This window comes from Zophobas morio, unplaced genomic scaffold, assembly GCF_036711695.1.
Source record: "Zophobas morio isolate AGI-343-1 ecotype UQ-CSIRO unplaced genomic scaffold, CSIRO_AGI_Zmor_V1 ptg000108l, whole genome shotgun sequence".
NCBI lineage: Eukaryota > Metazoa > Arthropoda > Insecta > Coleoptera > Tenebrionidae > Zophobas > Zophobas morio.
Genome location: NW_026972213.1, coordinates 1,537,828 through 1,555,591, shown reverse-complemented (window position 1 = coordinate 1,555,591; position 17,764 = coordinate 1,537,828). Strand labels below are relative to the sequence as shown.

The 17,764-nt window shown below is 33.2% G+C and overlaps 3 protein-coding genes across 7 annotated transcripts in view; 1 reads left to right on the top strand and 2 right to left on the bottom strand.

Moving 5' to 3' along the window:
• LOC135144639 (zwei Ig domain protein zig-8-like) overlaps positions 1–17,764 on the bottom strand; it is a 412,694-nt gene that overhangs the window by 223,374 nt on the left and 171,556 nt on the right. The gene's annotated exons all lie outside the window — the stretch shown is intronic.
• On the top strand, positions 10,593–12,072 carry LOC135144771 (putative nuclease HARBI1). The gene is made up of 2 exons (XM_064076846.1): positions 10,593–11,082; positions 11,139–12,072. The coding sequence occupies exons 1-2, from the start codon at positions 10,865–10,867 to the stop codon at positions 12,010–12,012; spliced, it is 1,092 nt and encodes a 363-aa protein (XP_063932916.1). The 5' UTR covers positions 10,593–10,864; the 3' UTR covers positions 12,013–12,072.
• Positions 12,056–13,448, bottom strand: LOC135144772 (uncharacterized). 2 transcript variants are annotated; one of them, XR_010283224.1, is made up of 4 exons: positions 13,206–13,448; positions 12,624–13,141; positions 12,482–12,562; positions 12,056–12,429 (listed from the first exon to the last, which is right to left on the bottom strand). XR_010283224.1 is itself a non-coding variant. In XM_064076848.1 (3 exons), the coding sequence occupies exons 1-3, from the start codon at positions 12,714–12,716 to the stop codon at positions 12,058–12,060; spliced, it is 546 nt and encodes a 181-aa protein (XP_063932918.1). In that variant the 5' UTR covers positions 12,717–12,888; the 3' UTR covers positions 12,056–12,057. The 2 variants fall into 2 exon arrangements, 1 of the variants encoding a protein (XP_063932918.1); XM_064076848.1 differs by lacking the exon at positions 13,206–13,448 and having other exon boundaries at positions 12,624–12,888.

The following is a 17,764-nucleotide window of genomic DNA, read 5'->3' as shown; positions in this document are numbered from 1 at the left end:
TTACATTTACCCAGAACCGAAAATGAAACAAGTGTTTTGTAATAAAACTGCGTTATTTGAATTAAATTTTAATTTAAAAATATTGTTACGATGATCGGTAACTACAATTGGAGTGGGTAAAACCCAACAATTTATTTCTCAGTAATACAATTTTATGCGACTGACTACACTGTGAAAATGTAGCTGTAAATAATTCCATCTCGTCTGATACTCATTATTCATTAATCGATTCCTAGATAAGACTAGGCTCGCTTGCTCTTTATTTAAACGATGCTCTTTATTTAAACCTAGAGTTCCTTTCTAGATATTTCGCGATTGAGGTTATTCTGGAGTATCCATTGCAACTTCCGCTTCCAGGCTTTTCTTTATTCGAGCATCGCCGTCGGTAATGATGAGTCACCGCACATACCACACACGTCACAACAACAAACACTTTGGAAAGGATTGATATATAAAAATATCTTAAATCAATCGCTCATAGCTGATAAATACCGCCAAAATAAAAAATGAGCCTTATTTCAATACTTAGATAGTTTAATCTCGGCAAGTAAAAATTCTTGAGCGTCCTTTTTCAGGGGTTATTTTAACCGTAAGTAAAATCGATGAGATACCAGCTTGTAAAAAAAACGAAATATTGTGAAGAAACTGACCGAACTTCAACGCAGTTTGGTTACAACCACCACAAAAACATCACTGAACTGTAGCAAAAATGTTTTCATTCGAGAAAATTGTGTCTGCTATTTATAATTTAACTATTTTTACCTCTCCACATGAAACTCAAGTTGCAGAAAAGAAAAAAGGCTGTATATATATTTCTTTTCTTAATAAATGCCTTACCACCTAAATGCACATCCGCAGCCACAACAAAAACCATCATAACGCGAGGGCTTGCTCATGTGAAGCATTTAGCAGGCGCCGGTCCAGCCGCTTTATGAGCTACGTGTCCTGATGAATCCTTGAGTTGCGCCGATATACCAGCTTAGGTTAAACCCTTCTCCACTCTGCACAATCCGACTCCAGAGTTATTTTCTCATTTTGTCGTTTTCCCTTTATCGCTCTTATTCCTTCCTCTTATTGGATCCGATACTCAATTTACTGGTGAAGTTGCACACAAGCTTATAAATGCTTGTTACCGATATTATTAACATTCATCCTGACGAAACGGCATGCTATTAGGGTATGGTATCATTAACTTTCTAGAAGTTCAGAAGCGTATGCGTTGTGTTACTATATAGGTATATAAGTATTGCATTTTTTTTAGTGTTATTTATTAAAACACATATTCTAGATTTGAAGAATTGTTTTTTTTTTTCAGAGGGAAATAATGGTTTTCTGTGGAGAAAAAAACATTGAATTTTTCCCCTTCTTTATTTTCTGTGCACTCGTAGCAGCATATTATAATATACAGCCAGATCAGGCAAAACTTACAAAAATATTGTGTTTTTATCTTTTGCAATATTTACCCTTCTTATTGGGGTTTGTTCTAAATTGCCAAAGCTCGTGAAAGTGAGTCGAGTTTATTCCTCCAAATTATTCTACTTTTCGTGTTGACCGGGATTTTGAAGCTACAGGACGCAAACGTGGATGAGGAGTGCTAAGAGCCGTTAAAAAATAAATGTATAGTCTCACAAATCGAGTAAAGTAATTTCCGGAAAAAAGGATTAATTGATATTGTAGGTTTAAGATATTTCTAAATCTAAAGATCTACATTTGTTGTTTATTTTCCACAAACAGCCGTTATATTGATTTAATATTCAGTTAGTAGAATAATGAGCTTCTGTTCACGGATTGGTCATTGTTGTACAATATTTTAGATGTAAATGATGTCTGCGATGCTATTATTGTATTAGACATTACGTATATGCTATTCTTGATAAATACTTACGTAGTAATTTTCAAATGCAACAAATACAAATTTTCCAAATAGCATTCGGGAGAACTTCGTTGTCTTTTGAAGAAAAAAATTGAAAATTTTTAATAAATGCAAGTTATGGAAATGATACACAAAACATCAAATTTTGTAGTGAAAGGTGGTCAGGGGTATTAGTTAGGCCATTCTTATATATTTTTGTTCTACATCTGAAGAATTCTTGTTAACAGATTTATGGAAATATTTTTATTGCGCAATTTTTCTAAAATGCTTGACCTTATAATTTATAAACGTTTCTGTTTCCAGATTAACAGCCAGTTATTTTATGTTCAGCATGGATTCATTGTTGATAGATCAACTTGTATTTCACAAAATCTTGCTGAAACTATGTAGGTCAACTGGATGTGATATACATAGATCTCGAAGAATGTGTTAAGCGCTTCTGCAACTTATATATATATAAGCACTGACTGAAACATGGGTGAATCACAATGTAAAGGATGATGATTAAACAGGTCAAACGATTTTATGAAGTTCGACCTTGATTGTGCCTAGCCTCCTCATCCAAACATTCGTTTCTGTCTAACTAGGTAGTAACGCTACGTACTCGTTTCCAAGCACAATAATTATAAGTGATCATTAGGCTTCGGATTTTAGGTCGTTAAAAAATGAATAAAAGGAGATATTTTTAGGTCCCAAAATTGACGAATTAGGTTATAAAAATCTTAGTTTAGGTTAAAATATATATTAAAAAAAAACATTAAACTAAACATTATAGAAACAAATATTTTGTGTAACAAACAAAAATATGATTAAATAAATAAACTATCTATAGTTACGTCCACTAAGTTATCGCAAAAAAATGGCGATCAGATTAATGCAAGTTGCATTTAACAAAAAATAAAATATTAATACAGGTATTTAAAATGAGTTACAAAAGCAAACTATATATTTCTCTAAATTTTCGATTGTAAATTTACACCTTTGATCGCTTAAAACACTTTTAAGTTTTGAAAACGTGCGTTCCACATCACAAGAAGTGATGGGTGCAAAATTAAATATTGAACAATCTACGTTTTCATTTATGTATGTATTGTTGGTAGCATTTCCATTACCGCAAAATACGTTATTTACTGAACATATAAAATCGTATCCTGGATTCTTTTTTAATAGAGAACATCATTTTTGGAACGCCATTTCTCCCACCTTTCCTGGTGTGTTTTTTAAAGATGTATACACTTTTTCCACAATTTCCATACTTTGGTTTAATTTTAGACCTATAGTTTCTAATTGTTCTATTGCATTAGTAATAATTTTAAAATGAGTTTTAATGTACAAGAGTTCATTTTTAACGTTTGCTTTATTCAGAAATTCTTGAACTTTTTTAATGCTTTGTGCATCTTTGTGCGGCTTCAAATGACATTAGAACCTAAAAATATTCAATACTAGCTGACCCCGTGAACTTCGTTTCACCTACAATTTAATTTTGAATCTGCAAAATCGAATGCTTTGAAATCTTGCAGATGTTTTAAACATATGATAAGCATAATAAATTTTTATTCAAAATATATTTACTTATCCCCTCCAAAAAATTGATGACGTCTGCCCAAAATTTTGCCAAATGAATCCTATCTAAAATGTCCAAAATAGGATGGGACTATAGTTGTGATTTATCATTCCATTCATATTTCTTAGTTTTGCTTATAGGGGGTGTCTCAAAAAAATTAATCACTGAGTCAATTTATTTTATTGATTGAATTAAGAATTGCAAAACTAAATTTTGAAATATTGCAGACGTTTTGAAGTTACTGTTTGACATGGTAGGTTTTCAATCAAAATATATCTGTTTATCAAGCCCGAAAACTTGAAGACGTCATCTCAAGATTTTGCCGAATAAATCCTATCTAAAATGTGGAAACCATAATCAGTATATTTTCGTAATTTATCATTGCATTCATATTTTTTAGATTTGCTTTTACAGTGACTCAAAAAAATATATGGATCAGTCAATTTATTTTAGTGAATAACTCAAGAGTTGCAAAAATGAATACTTTGAGATCTTGCAGACGTTTTAAAGTTATTGTAAGCATGGTAAATTGTTAAGAATACTTATTTATTCCCCCCAAAAAATTGATGGAATGGCTCATTCGATTTTCGCAGATAATTTTGGGAATACAGTACAGTTATTTTAGTATTACACTGCACCAATCCAAGGTGGTATACGTGTTGATAGTAAATATTGATTAGGTCATCACAAAATTGTGTGAAGAACAGACTCAACTCGAAAATGCTGAATATTATACTTTTGGTGCGAAGTAAGTTCTGTCGAAACAACGTTCGATCAATTTTTTGACAATGGTTGATATAAATAAAACTCAGTAGATGCTCAAACTCGAAATACGAAGTATCTACTTGAATATCAAATCAAAATATTTCTAGTTTTTCTAGATGATACTAATACTTCAGTAAGTAGCAGTTGATGCTCAAGTAGCATCTCGATACAACAAAAAAGGACAACAGTGACAGTGTTCAACCATCAAGGCAAAAATAGAGTCACCAAAATATAAGTTAGCATGGGGTAGACACCTTGAGATGGGAATCTCTATGGCCAGTGTTAGAAAAAACGCACTGCACAATTTATGCATAAATAAAAGTTAATTACATGAAAAGTTTTCGATATTCCTGCTCCTAATGTGTTTTTCAAACTGAATGCACCTTTTGACGACGTTCTACGTTCATGAAAGTCACCATGTTTAGTTAAAATTCACTCTTACAACGATCCTACTGGTTTTTTAAGCTGCTTTACAGACAGCTCAGTTATTTGCCACGCCGATGCTCATTTCTAGATTAAATGCTCACAAAACGCGTAGATGTTCAGTTTGTGTCCTGGGAGATACAATGTTTCCAAGTAGGTACTCAGTACATAGAGTAGATGCTCAGGTATATAAGAGTAATAATGAAGTAGGTACTTCGTACTTCGAATATGAGTATCTACTCAGTTTTATTCATACCACTCAATGTCTCGCTTCAATGTTTGATTATGTTGATTATGAGCACAACGCTGATCAACTTCCATATCCGAATTATCCATGAAATAAATCATTGCGGTTTGCACCTGAGGTAGTTCGTCGCACATTTGATTGACTTCGTGGACCTATGTGAGCTTGTCGTCTTCTCGGCATTTTAATGAACTTCATAAAACGACACAGAATTATTTTCACAGTCAATCAAATGTGTAAATTTTGTCTTGAGAATTTTAAAATATTGAAAACTTCAAATTAAATCCTCGAATAACGGTAAAGTTTGAGGTTTTGTCGAAACCAACAAAGTGAATATAGGTAAAAAGAATGGCATATCAAAATGAATAAGAAACTTTCGCAATCTGTAATTAAATTCACTTTAACCAAGACTTTTCTTAAAATAAACGACGTTTTTTTTTACGAAAAAACAAAGAACGATTTGAAATGCAATATAATTATCACAATCGCACGGAAAAATTAGTTTTGTATGACACGTCAGTTAGACGACAGGTCCGTCAGAAACGCCAACTATTGAAATTAATTCGAAGTGGCGATTCCCATACAAAATTTTTAGAATGTTTTTATTTTTACTTCCCGAGCGTAAGCAAAGGAAGTATTGTAATCGAGTCCGTCGGCCGACTCTCTACTTTTACGTTTTCTCGATCTTTCATGACCCCTAGAAGACGAAGAAATAGGTCTCCCATTTCCGTCTGTCTGTCCGTCTGTCCGTCTGTCCGTCTGTCCGTCTGTCCGTCTGTCCGTCTGTCCGTCTGTCCGTCTGTCCGTCTGTTGTCACGGATTTTTATTAGACAGATAATCTCCGAAAGTACTCGACCGATTGTTGTGAAATTTTGTACTTATATTAAGAATATCATGTAGATGGTAAAACGCTAACCAAAATTTGTCGAATCATCCCCACCACTAAAGCGATGACGTCACTTCAAAATTGTACATAGTAAATGGGTTTTCAATTGTATAAAATAACATAGTCCTACACATGTAGTTTACAACTCTGAATCGACTTTTCACCCGAAACGTCCAGATTTTTGGAAAAAAAATCAAAATTATAAAACAACATTTTGAAATTTAATTTTTAATCTGCTAACCAGAATGCTTTGAAATGTTGCAGATGTTTTAAGGCTATAAAGAGCATCATAAATCTTTAGTCAAAAAATATTAGCTTATCCCCTCCAAAAACTTGATGACGTCAGCGCAAAAGTTTGTGGAATAAATCATATCTAAAATGTACAAAATATGATGAGTCTGTACTTGTGAACTATCACTCCATTAATATTTTTTGGATTTGCATATACAGGGTGACTCAAAAAAATTAATGAATGCGTAAATATATTTTATTGATTTAATCAGGAACTACAAAACCGAATGCTCTGAAATCTTGCAGATGTTTTAAGGTCATAAAGAGCATAATAAATGTTTAGTCAAAATATATTTGCTTATCCCCTCCAAAAACTTGATGACGTCAGCTCGAAAGTTTGCCGAATAAATCATATCTAAAATGTACAAAATATGATGAGCCTGTACTTGTCATTTATCACTCCATTCATATTTTTTGGATTTGCATATACAGAGTGACTCAAAAAAATTAATGAATGCGTAAATATATTTTATTGATTTAATCAGGAACTACAAAACGGAATGCTTTGAAATCTTGCAGATGTTTTAAGGTTATAAAGAGCATAATAAATTTTTAGTCAAAATATATTTGGTTATCTTCTACAAAAAACTGATGACGTCAGCTCAAAAGTTTGCCGAATAAATCGTATCTAAAATGTACAAAATATGATGAGTCTGTACTTGTGATTTATCATTCCATTCATATTTTTGGATTTGCATAAGCAGGGTGACTCAAAAAAATTAATGAAGGCGTGAATTTATTTTATCGATTTAATCAGGAATTACAAAACCGAATGCTTTGAAATCTTGGGAATATTTTAAAGTTATTATAAGCATGGTAAACTTTTGTTCAAAATGTATTTGTTCATCCCTCCTAAAAAAATTGATGACGTCACCCTTAAATTTTGCTGAATAAATCCTATCTAAAATGCAAAAAATATGATGAGTTTGTACTTGTGATTTATCATTCCATTCATATTTTTTAGATTTTCTTAAGAGGTGGTTCAAAAAAATTAATGAAGTCAATTTATTTTATTGATTAATTTAAAGGCAACACTTATTATTAGTATTATACCCCAACCAACCCAATTTGGTAGACACAAAATTTGTTAAAGGAAAAACTCGGTTGAAACATAAGGGTAGCACGCTTATTTACATCGACTTTAACATTACAGACCTGCATTTGTTTTATGCGTTCACTTGATTCCGCGAATGTGAAATAGACATGTTTATAATCAACCAATTGTGAATTTCACCGTCAAGAATTAAAATAAAACCCAATGTTTTATATAATAAGCGGAAGTCGAAGCAATAAAACCGACGGTCGTTTTGTTTACAGTTTTTCTGTTTGGCTCTCACGTATGCTGTTACGCCTGTCATCTTAAATTAAGAATGTTTATACATACACGATTTTCAGTTGCCTCTGATACGTAGGTATACGTGAGTAAATTGTTTCGTTATTTAATTGATTATTACAAATCAATATTCAAACGACCTAATTCATTTTCCCGAAAATTTGAGAATATAATAATTTTATTCTTAGTATTACACTACATCTATCCCAACTGATATACGTGACCTTGCAAAAATGTTGATGACGTCATCGCAATTTTTTTTTAAATTCCCACTACAAAAATGTAATGAGAAAAAAAACACAATAGGCATGCAGTCGTCAAGTTTCCGACAGCGAGGGAAGTACTGTCTAAACTCTTTAGACCAATTTTTTAACTGTTCTTTTAAGTTATCCGTATTTTTTTTATTTATAAACCATCCCCGTAATATAAAAAAATTTCAAATCAGTCAAGACGTTTTTGAGTCTTAGCGAGACTAACAGCAACAGCAATTGATTTTTATTTTATAGACGATTAAAAAATGGGGGTTGGTGGTAGAAAGGTGAAAATTTAGAGTTATGTGTATTTTTGATGACAAATCTTAAAAAAATGAAAATAAATTTTTTTTTTCCAAAAAATAGATAAACATTTTTTAGGGTGCACCACCCTTATCACTTAAGAGTTTAAAAAATAGTTTACAACTTATTGTCAGACCTACTGAATATGCATAAAAAATTTGATACAAATCGGTCAACTCATTTCGGAGAAGTTCGGTTACAAACACTGTGACGTGAGAATTTTATACATAATGCATTATTATTTTAGAACAAATTTCATTACCATAAAAAAGGTTATACTGACTCGACCTTAAAAGATAGACATATGCTGTCGCGAACTTTTCTTTAGATCTTTTATTAGAGGGGAACAATTTCGTCATACATGATTTTCACGTAACTTTAACCGTTTAAGCAGCGTAAGCAACGGAAGCTGTCAAAGGGGGAATAATTTTCCTGTTTTTCCGAATTTTTCATTGCTACTTCGCTCCTAATTATCGTAGCGTGATGTTATATAGCCTATATGTAGATATGATACATGGACTATCCAACACAAAAAGATTTTTTGAATTTGAACCAGTAGTTTCTGAGATATGCGTGTTCAAATAAACAAAAGCTTCAGCTTTGTTATATAAGTATAGATAAGAATGATAGTAAAAAACCATTATATATTTACTGACTTGTTTTAAGACATCAAAGTGCTCTGGATAAAACAATGCTGCTTGAATCCAAGTGCCCAACCCGGTTAATACAGGTTCAGGTGCGAGAGGTGTATTTGGTAAACTGTTTTTATAAAACTCTACTCTTATGGGTGCTTTTAAAAAGATTTTCTTAACATTGTTAATTATCCCATTGACATCTGGATAATTCAGTCTAATTGTTTCAGACACTAAATGTAACCCATGTGCCATACGTGTTAAGTGTGTTATATTTTCATAAAACACTTTCAGTATTAGTACCAGTTTGATCATGTATGAAGTACAATCTGATACAAACCATTTAACTTTTTTGTGTTCAGTTCCTTTTGGCCACAATAAAGCTACAAATTAACAACTAAATAAATTATAATAATTTCAATGCTTAAAATTATCAACAGCACACCCAATGATTAAATCTCGAGATTGTGTTGCTATTAGTTTTATCAAGCTGCTTCAAAGCTAATAGAAATGGACGGCCAGCTTCTTCAGAAGATAACTTTCCAATTACTAAATGGGCTGTGTATCTTCCTAATCTGTCCGTCGTCTCATCGACTCCAGTCCATATTTCATTATTGCCAATAGAATTTCTAATTTGTTTAATTACCTGTAAATTATAAAATTTATGTTAAAAAGTTTTTAAATACAAATTCTAGTGCTCACCATATAGTAATCTTTTGGTAGATAATTTTTTCTCAGAGTGCTTTTGCTGCGGTAAATGCCCTACATAAATCGGTGCAAAATTGCGTAAAATCATTGTCGCAACTAATGTTTAATAAAGTCTGTTTACTGGATTTATTCTCGTTCTTTTGATGTGCATCGCCAATGCAGTGTTGTTCAAAGTGTGATTTTTTTTCGCACTTAAACTAGGAAACAAAAATGTGAACATAATTCAAGCTTAAATATTTTAAATGTTTACTTTGAACTTTTCCACACACTTTGCAGAATAACTCACTGTTATCTTTCATGGATGATTTTACCTTAGGCATTTTGAGGATTCTTTACTGTATGCACAAAAATCAAAACCGGCCCCAGCACACTCACTAACACGCAAAGACACTCACTGTCACTAACAATAAACTTCTAAAATAAAATGCTTTTTCAGAGATTCACCTCCTTCCGGCTATAATCTAAATAAAATGAATGCCAGCGTTGTCAGTTGGCGACACCAACCCGTACCACTAAACTCAAGGGCGTTGTCCATTTTTAAACAATCTGCTAGCCAAAACAATGAATTTACGGAAAATCTCTATTGTGAAAGTTGGTCGTGGAATCCTATTTTAAGTCTTTTAAAATTTACAATTAGGTCGTTTAATTAACACTTTAGGTCTCTAACTGTAAATTAGGCATTTTAGGTAGTAAATGGGCGTTAAATAAACTGATTTTTTTAAATTCGGATAAATATATAACTTTTGCTGCAATGCCTGAAGTAGATATAAAAACGCAAAAAACCTAAGATCCGAAGCCTATTGATCATACCCTCTGAAGAATCATCTCATCTCCTATTTGTCATCAGAGGTCGCCGCAACCTGTCAATTGTCATTAGTTTCATTAGCTTTAAAGTAAATCTGCAAAAATATTCGAAGGGATTATTATCCGTAATAGGGGTTGGGAACCGACTGTTTGGATGAGAAGACGAGCACAATGAAGGTCCAAGATCATAAAATGGTTTGACCTGATTAATTGTGCGTCGTTTTCTCATCCAAACACTCCTTTCTTTATCCAGCTAGGTAGATGTTTAAATAAATATTGTTATGTTAAAATATGATATGTATCTATAATTTGTAGTCAGAAATGGTTACTAAATGTATAAGGTCTTCTTTTACAAAAAGCGGCACACCTGTCATGCTAGAACAAAATGCACTGCAGAATCTGAGAATTCACTTCGGATACAAGACGCTGATGCTAGAATTTGCAAGTTCCGAGAAGGGATGAATATCCTATATAACTAAGGGCCGGTCTTTTCATGTCCCAGATAAAGTGTCCGATAACTATCATCCCGATAACTTTACCTGGCGGTCTTATCTTCTAAATAAGCTCGTACCGTCTTTTCATTTTGCAACTGTTAGACATGGGTCTCCGATAACAATCAGCTAGTCCAGCTGTAAGCGAGAGAGTGGGAGCTATTGGTATTCTAACATGAATAAGAGAGAAAGACTATTTGCAACTGGGTTTGCAACAGTTTTTGACGTTCGAAGTCGTACCGTTGCTAACATAACCTCATTTACTTCGTATATTATCGTTTTGTTTTGATTACGCTATGGATGTCTATGAAGATATCGACATATTATTTGATGCAGATTTAATAAATGTGATCGAAGAAATAAATCCACATCGAACATATACTGTTCGCGAAAGGAGAGATCATTTCAACTTTTGGAATGACCAAGAGTTTTTCAATCGTTTTCGCCTTTCAAAAGCCACAGTAGAATTATTATTTAACGAAATTCAAGAGCATTTACATCATCGGACCGGAAGGTAAAAATAAATAGGAAATATTAGACGTACTATTAATTTGTGTTAATTTAAAACAGGAATTTAGATCGAGCTATTCGTCCTATGGATCAACTACTTTTAACGTTGCGATTTCTGGCCACCGGAGATTTTTATATTTGTACAGGTGATTTTCTGGGAGTCCATAAATCAACAGCAGCAAAAATAGTTCAACGTGTGGTAACAGCAATTTGTACGTTAAGAAGGATTTATATTTTTATGCCGAATACTGAGGAACAAAGACACGAGAAAATTATTAAATTTCATAATTTGGCTCAATTTCCACGAGTGATCGGGGCAATAGACTGTACGCACATAAAGTTACAATCTCCAGGAGGTGAGCGTGCGGAATTATTTCGATGTCGAAAGGGCTTTTTTTCATTGAATGTCCAAGTTATTTGTGATGCCAGTCATAAAATTTTGGATGTAGTGACACGTTGGCCAGGTTCGACACATGATGCCCACATATTTCAAAATTCATCTGTATATATGAGGTTTGAAAATGGCGAGATGGGCAATGGAATTTTATTAGGAGATAGTGGCTATCCTTCTCGAAGGTATCTTTTAACTCCGATTCATAATCCTGAAGGACAGGCAGAAAATCTTTATAATGAATCACAAATAAGAACTAGGAATGTTGTGGAGAGAACATTTGGAATCTGGAAGCGTAGATTTCCGGTGCTAAGTGTGGGTATAAGGTGTCGGCTGAATTTAGCACAGAGAATTGTGGTGGCATGTGCCATTTTACACAACATTGCCTGCCAACAAAATGAAGAAGTTTTTGAAGGGGATGATGAAGAGGATCAGCCCGTGGTATATAATGGTGTAGAAAATAACGATGGTGGTGTTGAAGAAAGGGAAACAATAATTGATTATTTTCGAAATATGTTGACTGCAGGAGGATTTATAATTTAGTACATGCATATGTATTATTTGTTTCATGCAAAATAAAAAAATGTTTTATTTTTCTAGCAACTCTAGTGTTTTTTTTTTAATCGATAATTCACATTCTAGTAACTCCATTTTTTTTAAATACAGTTTCTGTTCCCTCTCGATTTCTAAATCCAAAGCGGCTAATTTCTGTTTCTGAATTGCCATTTTTAATTCATGTTCTTCAACTCGACGAAGCTCCTCGTTTTCCAGGTACTTCTTCTGCAATTCTACAAGGTTATGACGTGAGTTCACCACATTCTCCACTTTCACGTTTAATTGGTCCTTGGTACAGTGCCCCTTTGCCTTTTTTTGATTTAGGAGAGGATGTTTTTTTGTTTTTAGTTGTGCAGGAGACCATCCCGTCCATTTAATATTTGAGTTCACTCCTGTACTTGAACCCTACAATCATTGCAACTGTTAAATGATATTTTACCGAGTATAGGCTCCTTACCTCTCCTCCGTCCTTTGAGCAAACCTGCAAAAGTCCCGGGACGATGGATTCCTCTGTTTCAGATGGATCAACATGTGCCTCCTGCAAATGCAAGTTAACGATTAGCAAAGAGTCAAATGACTAATTAAAGCAGAACTTATACATCAATTATTATTTGTGGCACTTGAGCATCTGATGTTAGATCCTCATTGACTCCAATTTCAATGTTCGGGTTATCTGATGTTTCACCATTCATTGCTAAAACATTGAAACAATTGTTTATATTTCAAAATTAATATCTATTTATATAATATCCATATTTTTACTGTGATTTTATGAAGAAAAAATTGATGTAGAGCAATAAACTTGCATATTTTGAAGGAATGTTTGATGCTTTTGCTTAAATTAGCGATAGTGACAGTAAAAATGTGAATGCAGCCCATGTATTCTCACTCATAGGAATCAATCCCTCATCTGAATCAAATTCGGATGGAAGTCCATTGACAGGCACTGTTAGGGACTCTAACAGTTCGGTCTCATAATCTTCAAAACTCATATACTGGGAAGATCCGCCACCAGTTTTGTACGTTTCTTTTTTATTGAACGCAACTTTGCGTTTTATATCTCTCTTCGTCGCTTCGTACTTTTGACGAATCCTTTCTGGTGTTCGGATTACATTTCCTATTTTTAATTACAATATATAATAAAAATATAATTTATATAACATGTAAAATAAATAACTTGCCTGTTATTGCATTGTATTCGGCAGCAATTTCTTTCCACGTCTCCTCTTTCTGCTTCCACGTGACGGAATCGGTTCTTTTATTTTCAATAATATGCGCCCTAGTAGCAATAATTTTTAAAAGCCGCCTTGTTTCAGCCTTCGTGTAATTTGGCTCCCTCTTCCGTTTTTCTTCATTTTCAATTTTTCGTTTGCCCATTTTTTTTAAATAATAAAATCACTCACGATTCAAATAAAAACAACACCTACACCAACCTATAACGGTCTTTGGCAGAAATGGCACGTCATCGACAAGTGAGCAATCGCGTAAGTTCGCTGCGCCATCGGCTGTCGCCGTCAGATATCTGTAGGAATCGGCGACTATTCGGAACTCAAAGTTCCGAATAGTGTATCTGCCGAATAAGAGCTATTTATCTGGGAGATAATTTTGTCAGGTGGTGAAAAGACACCATTTGACGTTATCCAGCAGATAAAAATTATCAGGAACTTTATCAGGAGGTGAAAAGACCGGCCCTAAATAATTTCAACAGAGTGATTTGGTTAGAAACTGCGGAAGCCGCTGCATTCAGATGCATCAGCATCAGTTCCCATTGCGTTTAATGTATGGCTGATCCAGGTATTTATTGGATCAACGGACTACTCTAGTGTGAAATTTACAAGAAAAGAAAAGAAAAGAAAAGAAAGAGGAATAGATTTTGATTTTTTCTTTTCTGTGGTCTCAAAGTAGAGTCAAAATACACTATATATGAATTAATAAGTATGTATTTTAGAGTTTGGTGTTAGTGTCAGTGCGGTGGCGAACAGCTCCAGTGTGAGTGTATATTTTTACTTCAATTTTTGAGATGTGTGCTAGACCAAAGCACGAGCAAATATGGCAACTGACAAGTTGGGGCGACCTATGGTGACACATAACAGATGAGATCGTTGTTCAAGGTATGTGATCACTTTAAAAATGGTGCATGGAAACGAATACGTAGTGATACTACCTAATTAGATAAAATACCAGTGTTCGGATGAGAAGACGAGGCACAATTCTTACTTAGAGAACAGATATCTGTAGAGTTTAATCTTGTTAAATATGTTCATAATTTATAAATTATATTAATGAAATTACTGACGTGCATTACTTTTTAATTGTAGATGCTTTAAAAATATATAGTCTAATCGACAGACATGATGATACTTTATGTTTGCAAAAACGCTTTGATAAGGTTTTTAAATGGTATATAAATAACAACTGATTAGTCAAAAGAACTAAGAGCTACATTTTCAAAGAAGGAAAATCTTGTTAATTTCGATTATAATATTGATGGCAATGTAGTCATTAGACCGAAAGTGGTACATGACCTCGGTATGGATTTTGATCCAAAAGTCTCTTTTAAATCTCGTGTTCAAGTTGTTACTGAGTTTCTTTTTGAAACATTAGATGTCATCATTCGTAATAGTCGTGAGTCTGGTGATGTTGAAATATTGAAATTATCCTATTTCACTTACTGCAATCTAACTTCATATTCAGGTAGATTTAAAGACCCTTAGATCGATGATAATCATTACAGATCTTAAAAACATTTTTTTTGTAAACCCAATTTACTGTACTCTATAAAATGTCAGCTTTATGAATTCCACAGAGCTGACATTTCCACGTTGTGGGCACCTAAATTCGAAGTTAAAGCGAACTCAAATGTGTGCAAGATTTGCATATAATTTCAGTCCAAAATACTGTTACGTTAACGGGTATTTAAAATCGGCGTGGGTAAAACTCAACAATTTATTTCTTACTAACTCAAATTTACACGACTAACTGCACAGCGATTATGTACAAAATAATTCCGACTCGACTGAATGACTAATAATTCCGGAGGTGGCCTCTATTTAATCCATAATTCCCTGATCGAGGTCTTTCTGGAATACCCATAGCGACTTCCGCTTCCAGGCTTTTCTTTAGCGAACGCCTCCCGGCCGCCGTCATCGACGATGAGTCACCCATAGGCGGCGTATGGGTTTATTTCGTAATAATACCTATAATTTTCTTATAATTTCAGAAAAATTGTGTGCGTATATGCCTGCTAAAAGTACAACTGAAAAACCAGGTAGTAAACCAACCAATAATGAACACAAAATAAAAATAAAAAGTCAGCACGGGAAAACGGACAATAATTGACAGTTGATAGCATTTGCATAGACACCTTTCATCTTTTATTTGTATATTGCTACAGTACCTAGTAGGCAGTACCTATTTGGCTAATTCTTTTTTTGCTGTGTTTGTAATTGTCAGGCCAAGGTTTGTATGAAACAAAATGTTTGCAAAATTGTACGGAAAAGTGAAAAATTTTGTTTAAAATATCTATATTATACATACATAAAATGTCTCGAATGACGTATCAACGCCCAGCCCAAACAACTAATGATAGAAATGTGAAATTTGGCGAGGATGTTCATTTTATACTGCAGGCATCGTTTAAGAAGAGATTTCTGAAAATTCATCCCCTAAGGGGGTGAAAAGGGTACTAAAATTAATTTGTATAGGACCAGTATTTGTACTGGAAATTTAAATTTTTACGTGAAACTTGGTATTAATGCTCTTCACACAAATACTGAAACACGTATTTCAACATTTTTGCGGAATCAACCTCTAAGGGGGTGAAAAGGGGTAGCTAAGTTTGTGTAGGAACAATATTTCTACTATAAATTGAAATTTTTACGTGAAACTTGGTATTAATGGTCTTCAAGACAAATAATGAAATCCGTATTTAAGCCTTTTCAACGATTCAACCCCTAAGGGGCTAAAAAGTGGTGGCATATTTCAGATTTTTTCGAGATTCCACTCCTAAGAAGATTAAACGGGCGAACACAGTTTGTATGAGGAAAATATTTTTATGTCGATTGTTACTGAAAACTTTGAATTAATGCTCTTCAACAGATTTTTTACTTGAAGCTTGGTAATAATAATGCTCTTCAACACAACGAATCGTCTACGCGATTTTTTTAAGTGCTATTTTTATAATAACCCATATTTTATATAATTTTGCAATGTCATTAGTTTATTATTTAAGAATCACCTATTTATAATACTCACATTTGTTCTTTAGAGGGAATCCAATGAAGAACACTTACATATTGGACAGTGTATATCTGAGAGATTATTTTCCAGAAGTACTGCTTAATAGGTTTAAACTGTCATGTTTATTGAATAGCTGTATACAAGGAGGAATACAATAATGTTCCGTGAACTTGTATAATAGGTATATCTATAGAGTTGAACAAAGTAAATGTACGTAACAAAATCACTTTTTGTTTACCTAGACTACGTGCAGTTAGTTAATGGATTTGGTTCTCTCTTAATGCAAATATTCTCTAATTGCATATATCTAGAGAATGACGTTGATATATTTGATTGCACACTACAGCAAATTAGAAGGTTTTGTGTTGCCTACTAATTTCTACTTAACATATTTTTTTTGGTTTAATTCTATTTTGCACTGGAGGGTTTGAAACCACACGCACATAAAACAGTCATGTTGCATATTCCAAATCTAATTTTGTTTATAAAATTTTGAGAAGACGTCATCTTTTTTGTGGAAACGAATATTAATTATGAAACGTACAGTATTATTACACGACAAAGAAAATTGTTGTGTTCGTTGGGTTTCAGAAAATAATGTAAAATAAATCGCTTCGTTCATTGTTTTTGAGACATTCTGTATAAAGAATAATTAAAAATACGGATACACATTAGTAGTAACAACAAAATAATATGTCATAGGCTATTAATAAATAAACATATATTTAATAAATTCTCGAGTCGTCAGTTTTCTGGAGGAGACGCATACATAAGTTTTATAATCATTAATTATTATTAATAAACCAATGTTAGGACACACGAAAATTTCAAAAAGTTCGTTAAATTGATAACATTCCATTAAACAAATTTTATTACCTCCTGAAATAATTTGTACGGTTACAGTTAAATCTGTGGTACACTATTAAACCACAGGCAAACGGGCTATAAATTTCAAATTCACAGATTTAGCGCCGGTTTATAGCACCTGAATTAAATATTTAGTTCTAATTGAAATCTAATATGTGATTAACCTGTAGATCCGAGAGTTTGATTGGTTCAGTTAAATCACGTGTTGGTTAACTGAGTGGTTAAGTTAATAGCGTGATTAATGCTTTTGTAAACCGCATTAAACTTTTTAAATCATCTACACGATAACATCAAGTTAGGTCTAAAATTCTAAGTAAATTTTAATTTTCAAAGTAATCAGTTCTCTAGTTCCGCAGATTATCTGTCTAATAAATTCACCAACAAATAGATATACAGACAAACGGCAGAGAGACGGAAACGAGGGACTGACATTTTCGTATTCTGCGAGCTGTGAAACGTGGAATTAGACGTTCGTCAAAATGACCCGATTATAATGCATCACTGAGCTTATCTCCGGAAGTAAAAACCTACAACATGCAGAGAGTTCGAGCTAAATCATTGTTTCCTGGAAACTTTAAAACAGCTGAACCTCGAGGAATATCAATTGCAAGTTAATTCAAGAAATCAATTGGGT

Bases quoted from the DNA above. Each gene is read 5' to 3' on its own strand.
- LOC135144771 (XM_064076846.1), top strand. From the start codon at position 10,865: ATGGATGTCTATGAAGATATCGACATATTATTTGATGCAGATTTAATA. The intron at 11,083-11,138 runs GTAAAAATAAAT...AATTTAAAACAG, and splicing joins TTACATCATCGGACCGGAAG to GAATTTAGATCGAGCTATTC.
- LOC135144772 (XM_064076848.1), bottom strand. From the start codon at position 12,716: ATGAATGGTGAAACATCAGATAACCCGAACATTGAAATTGGAGTCAAT. The intron at 12,563-12,623 runs GTATAAGTTCTG...TTGCATTTGCAG, and splicing joins TGCCACAAATAATAATTGAT to GAGGCACATGTTGATCCATC. The intron at 12,430-12,481 runs GTAAGGAGCCTA...CAATGATTGTAG, and splicing joins GCTCAAAGGACGGAGGAGAG to GGTTCAAGTACAGGAGTGAA.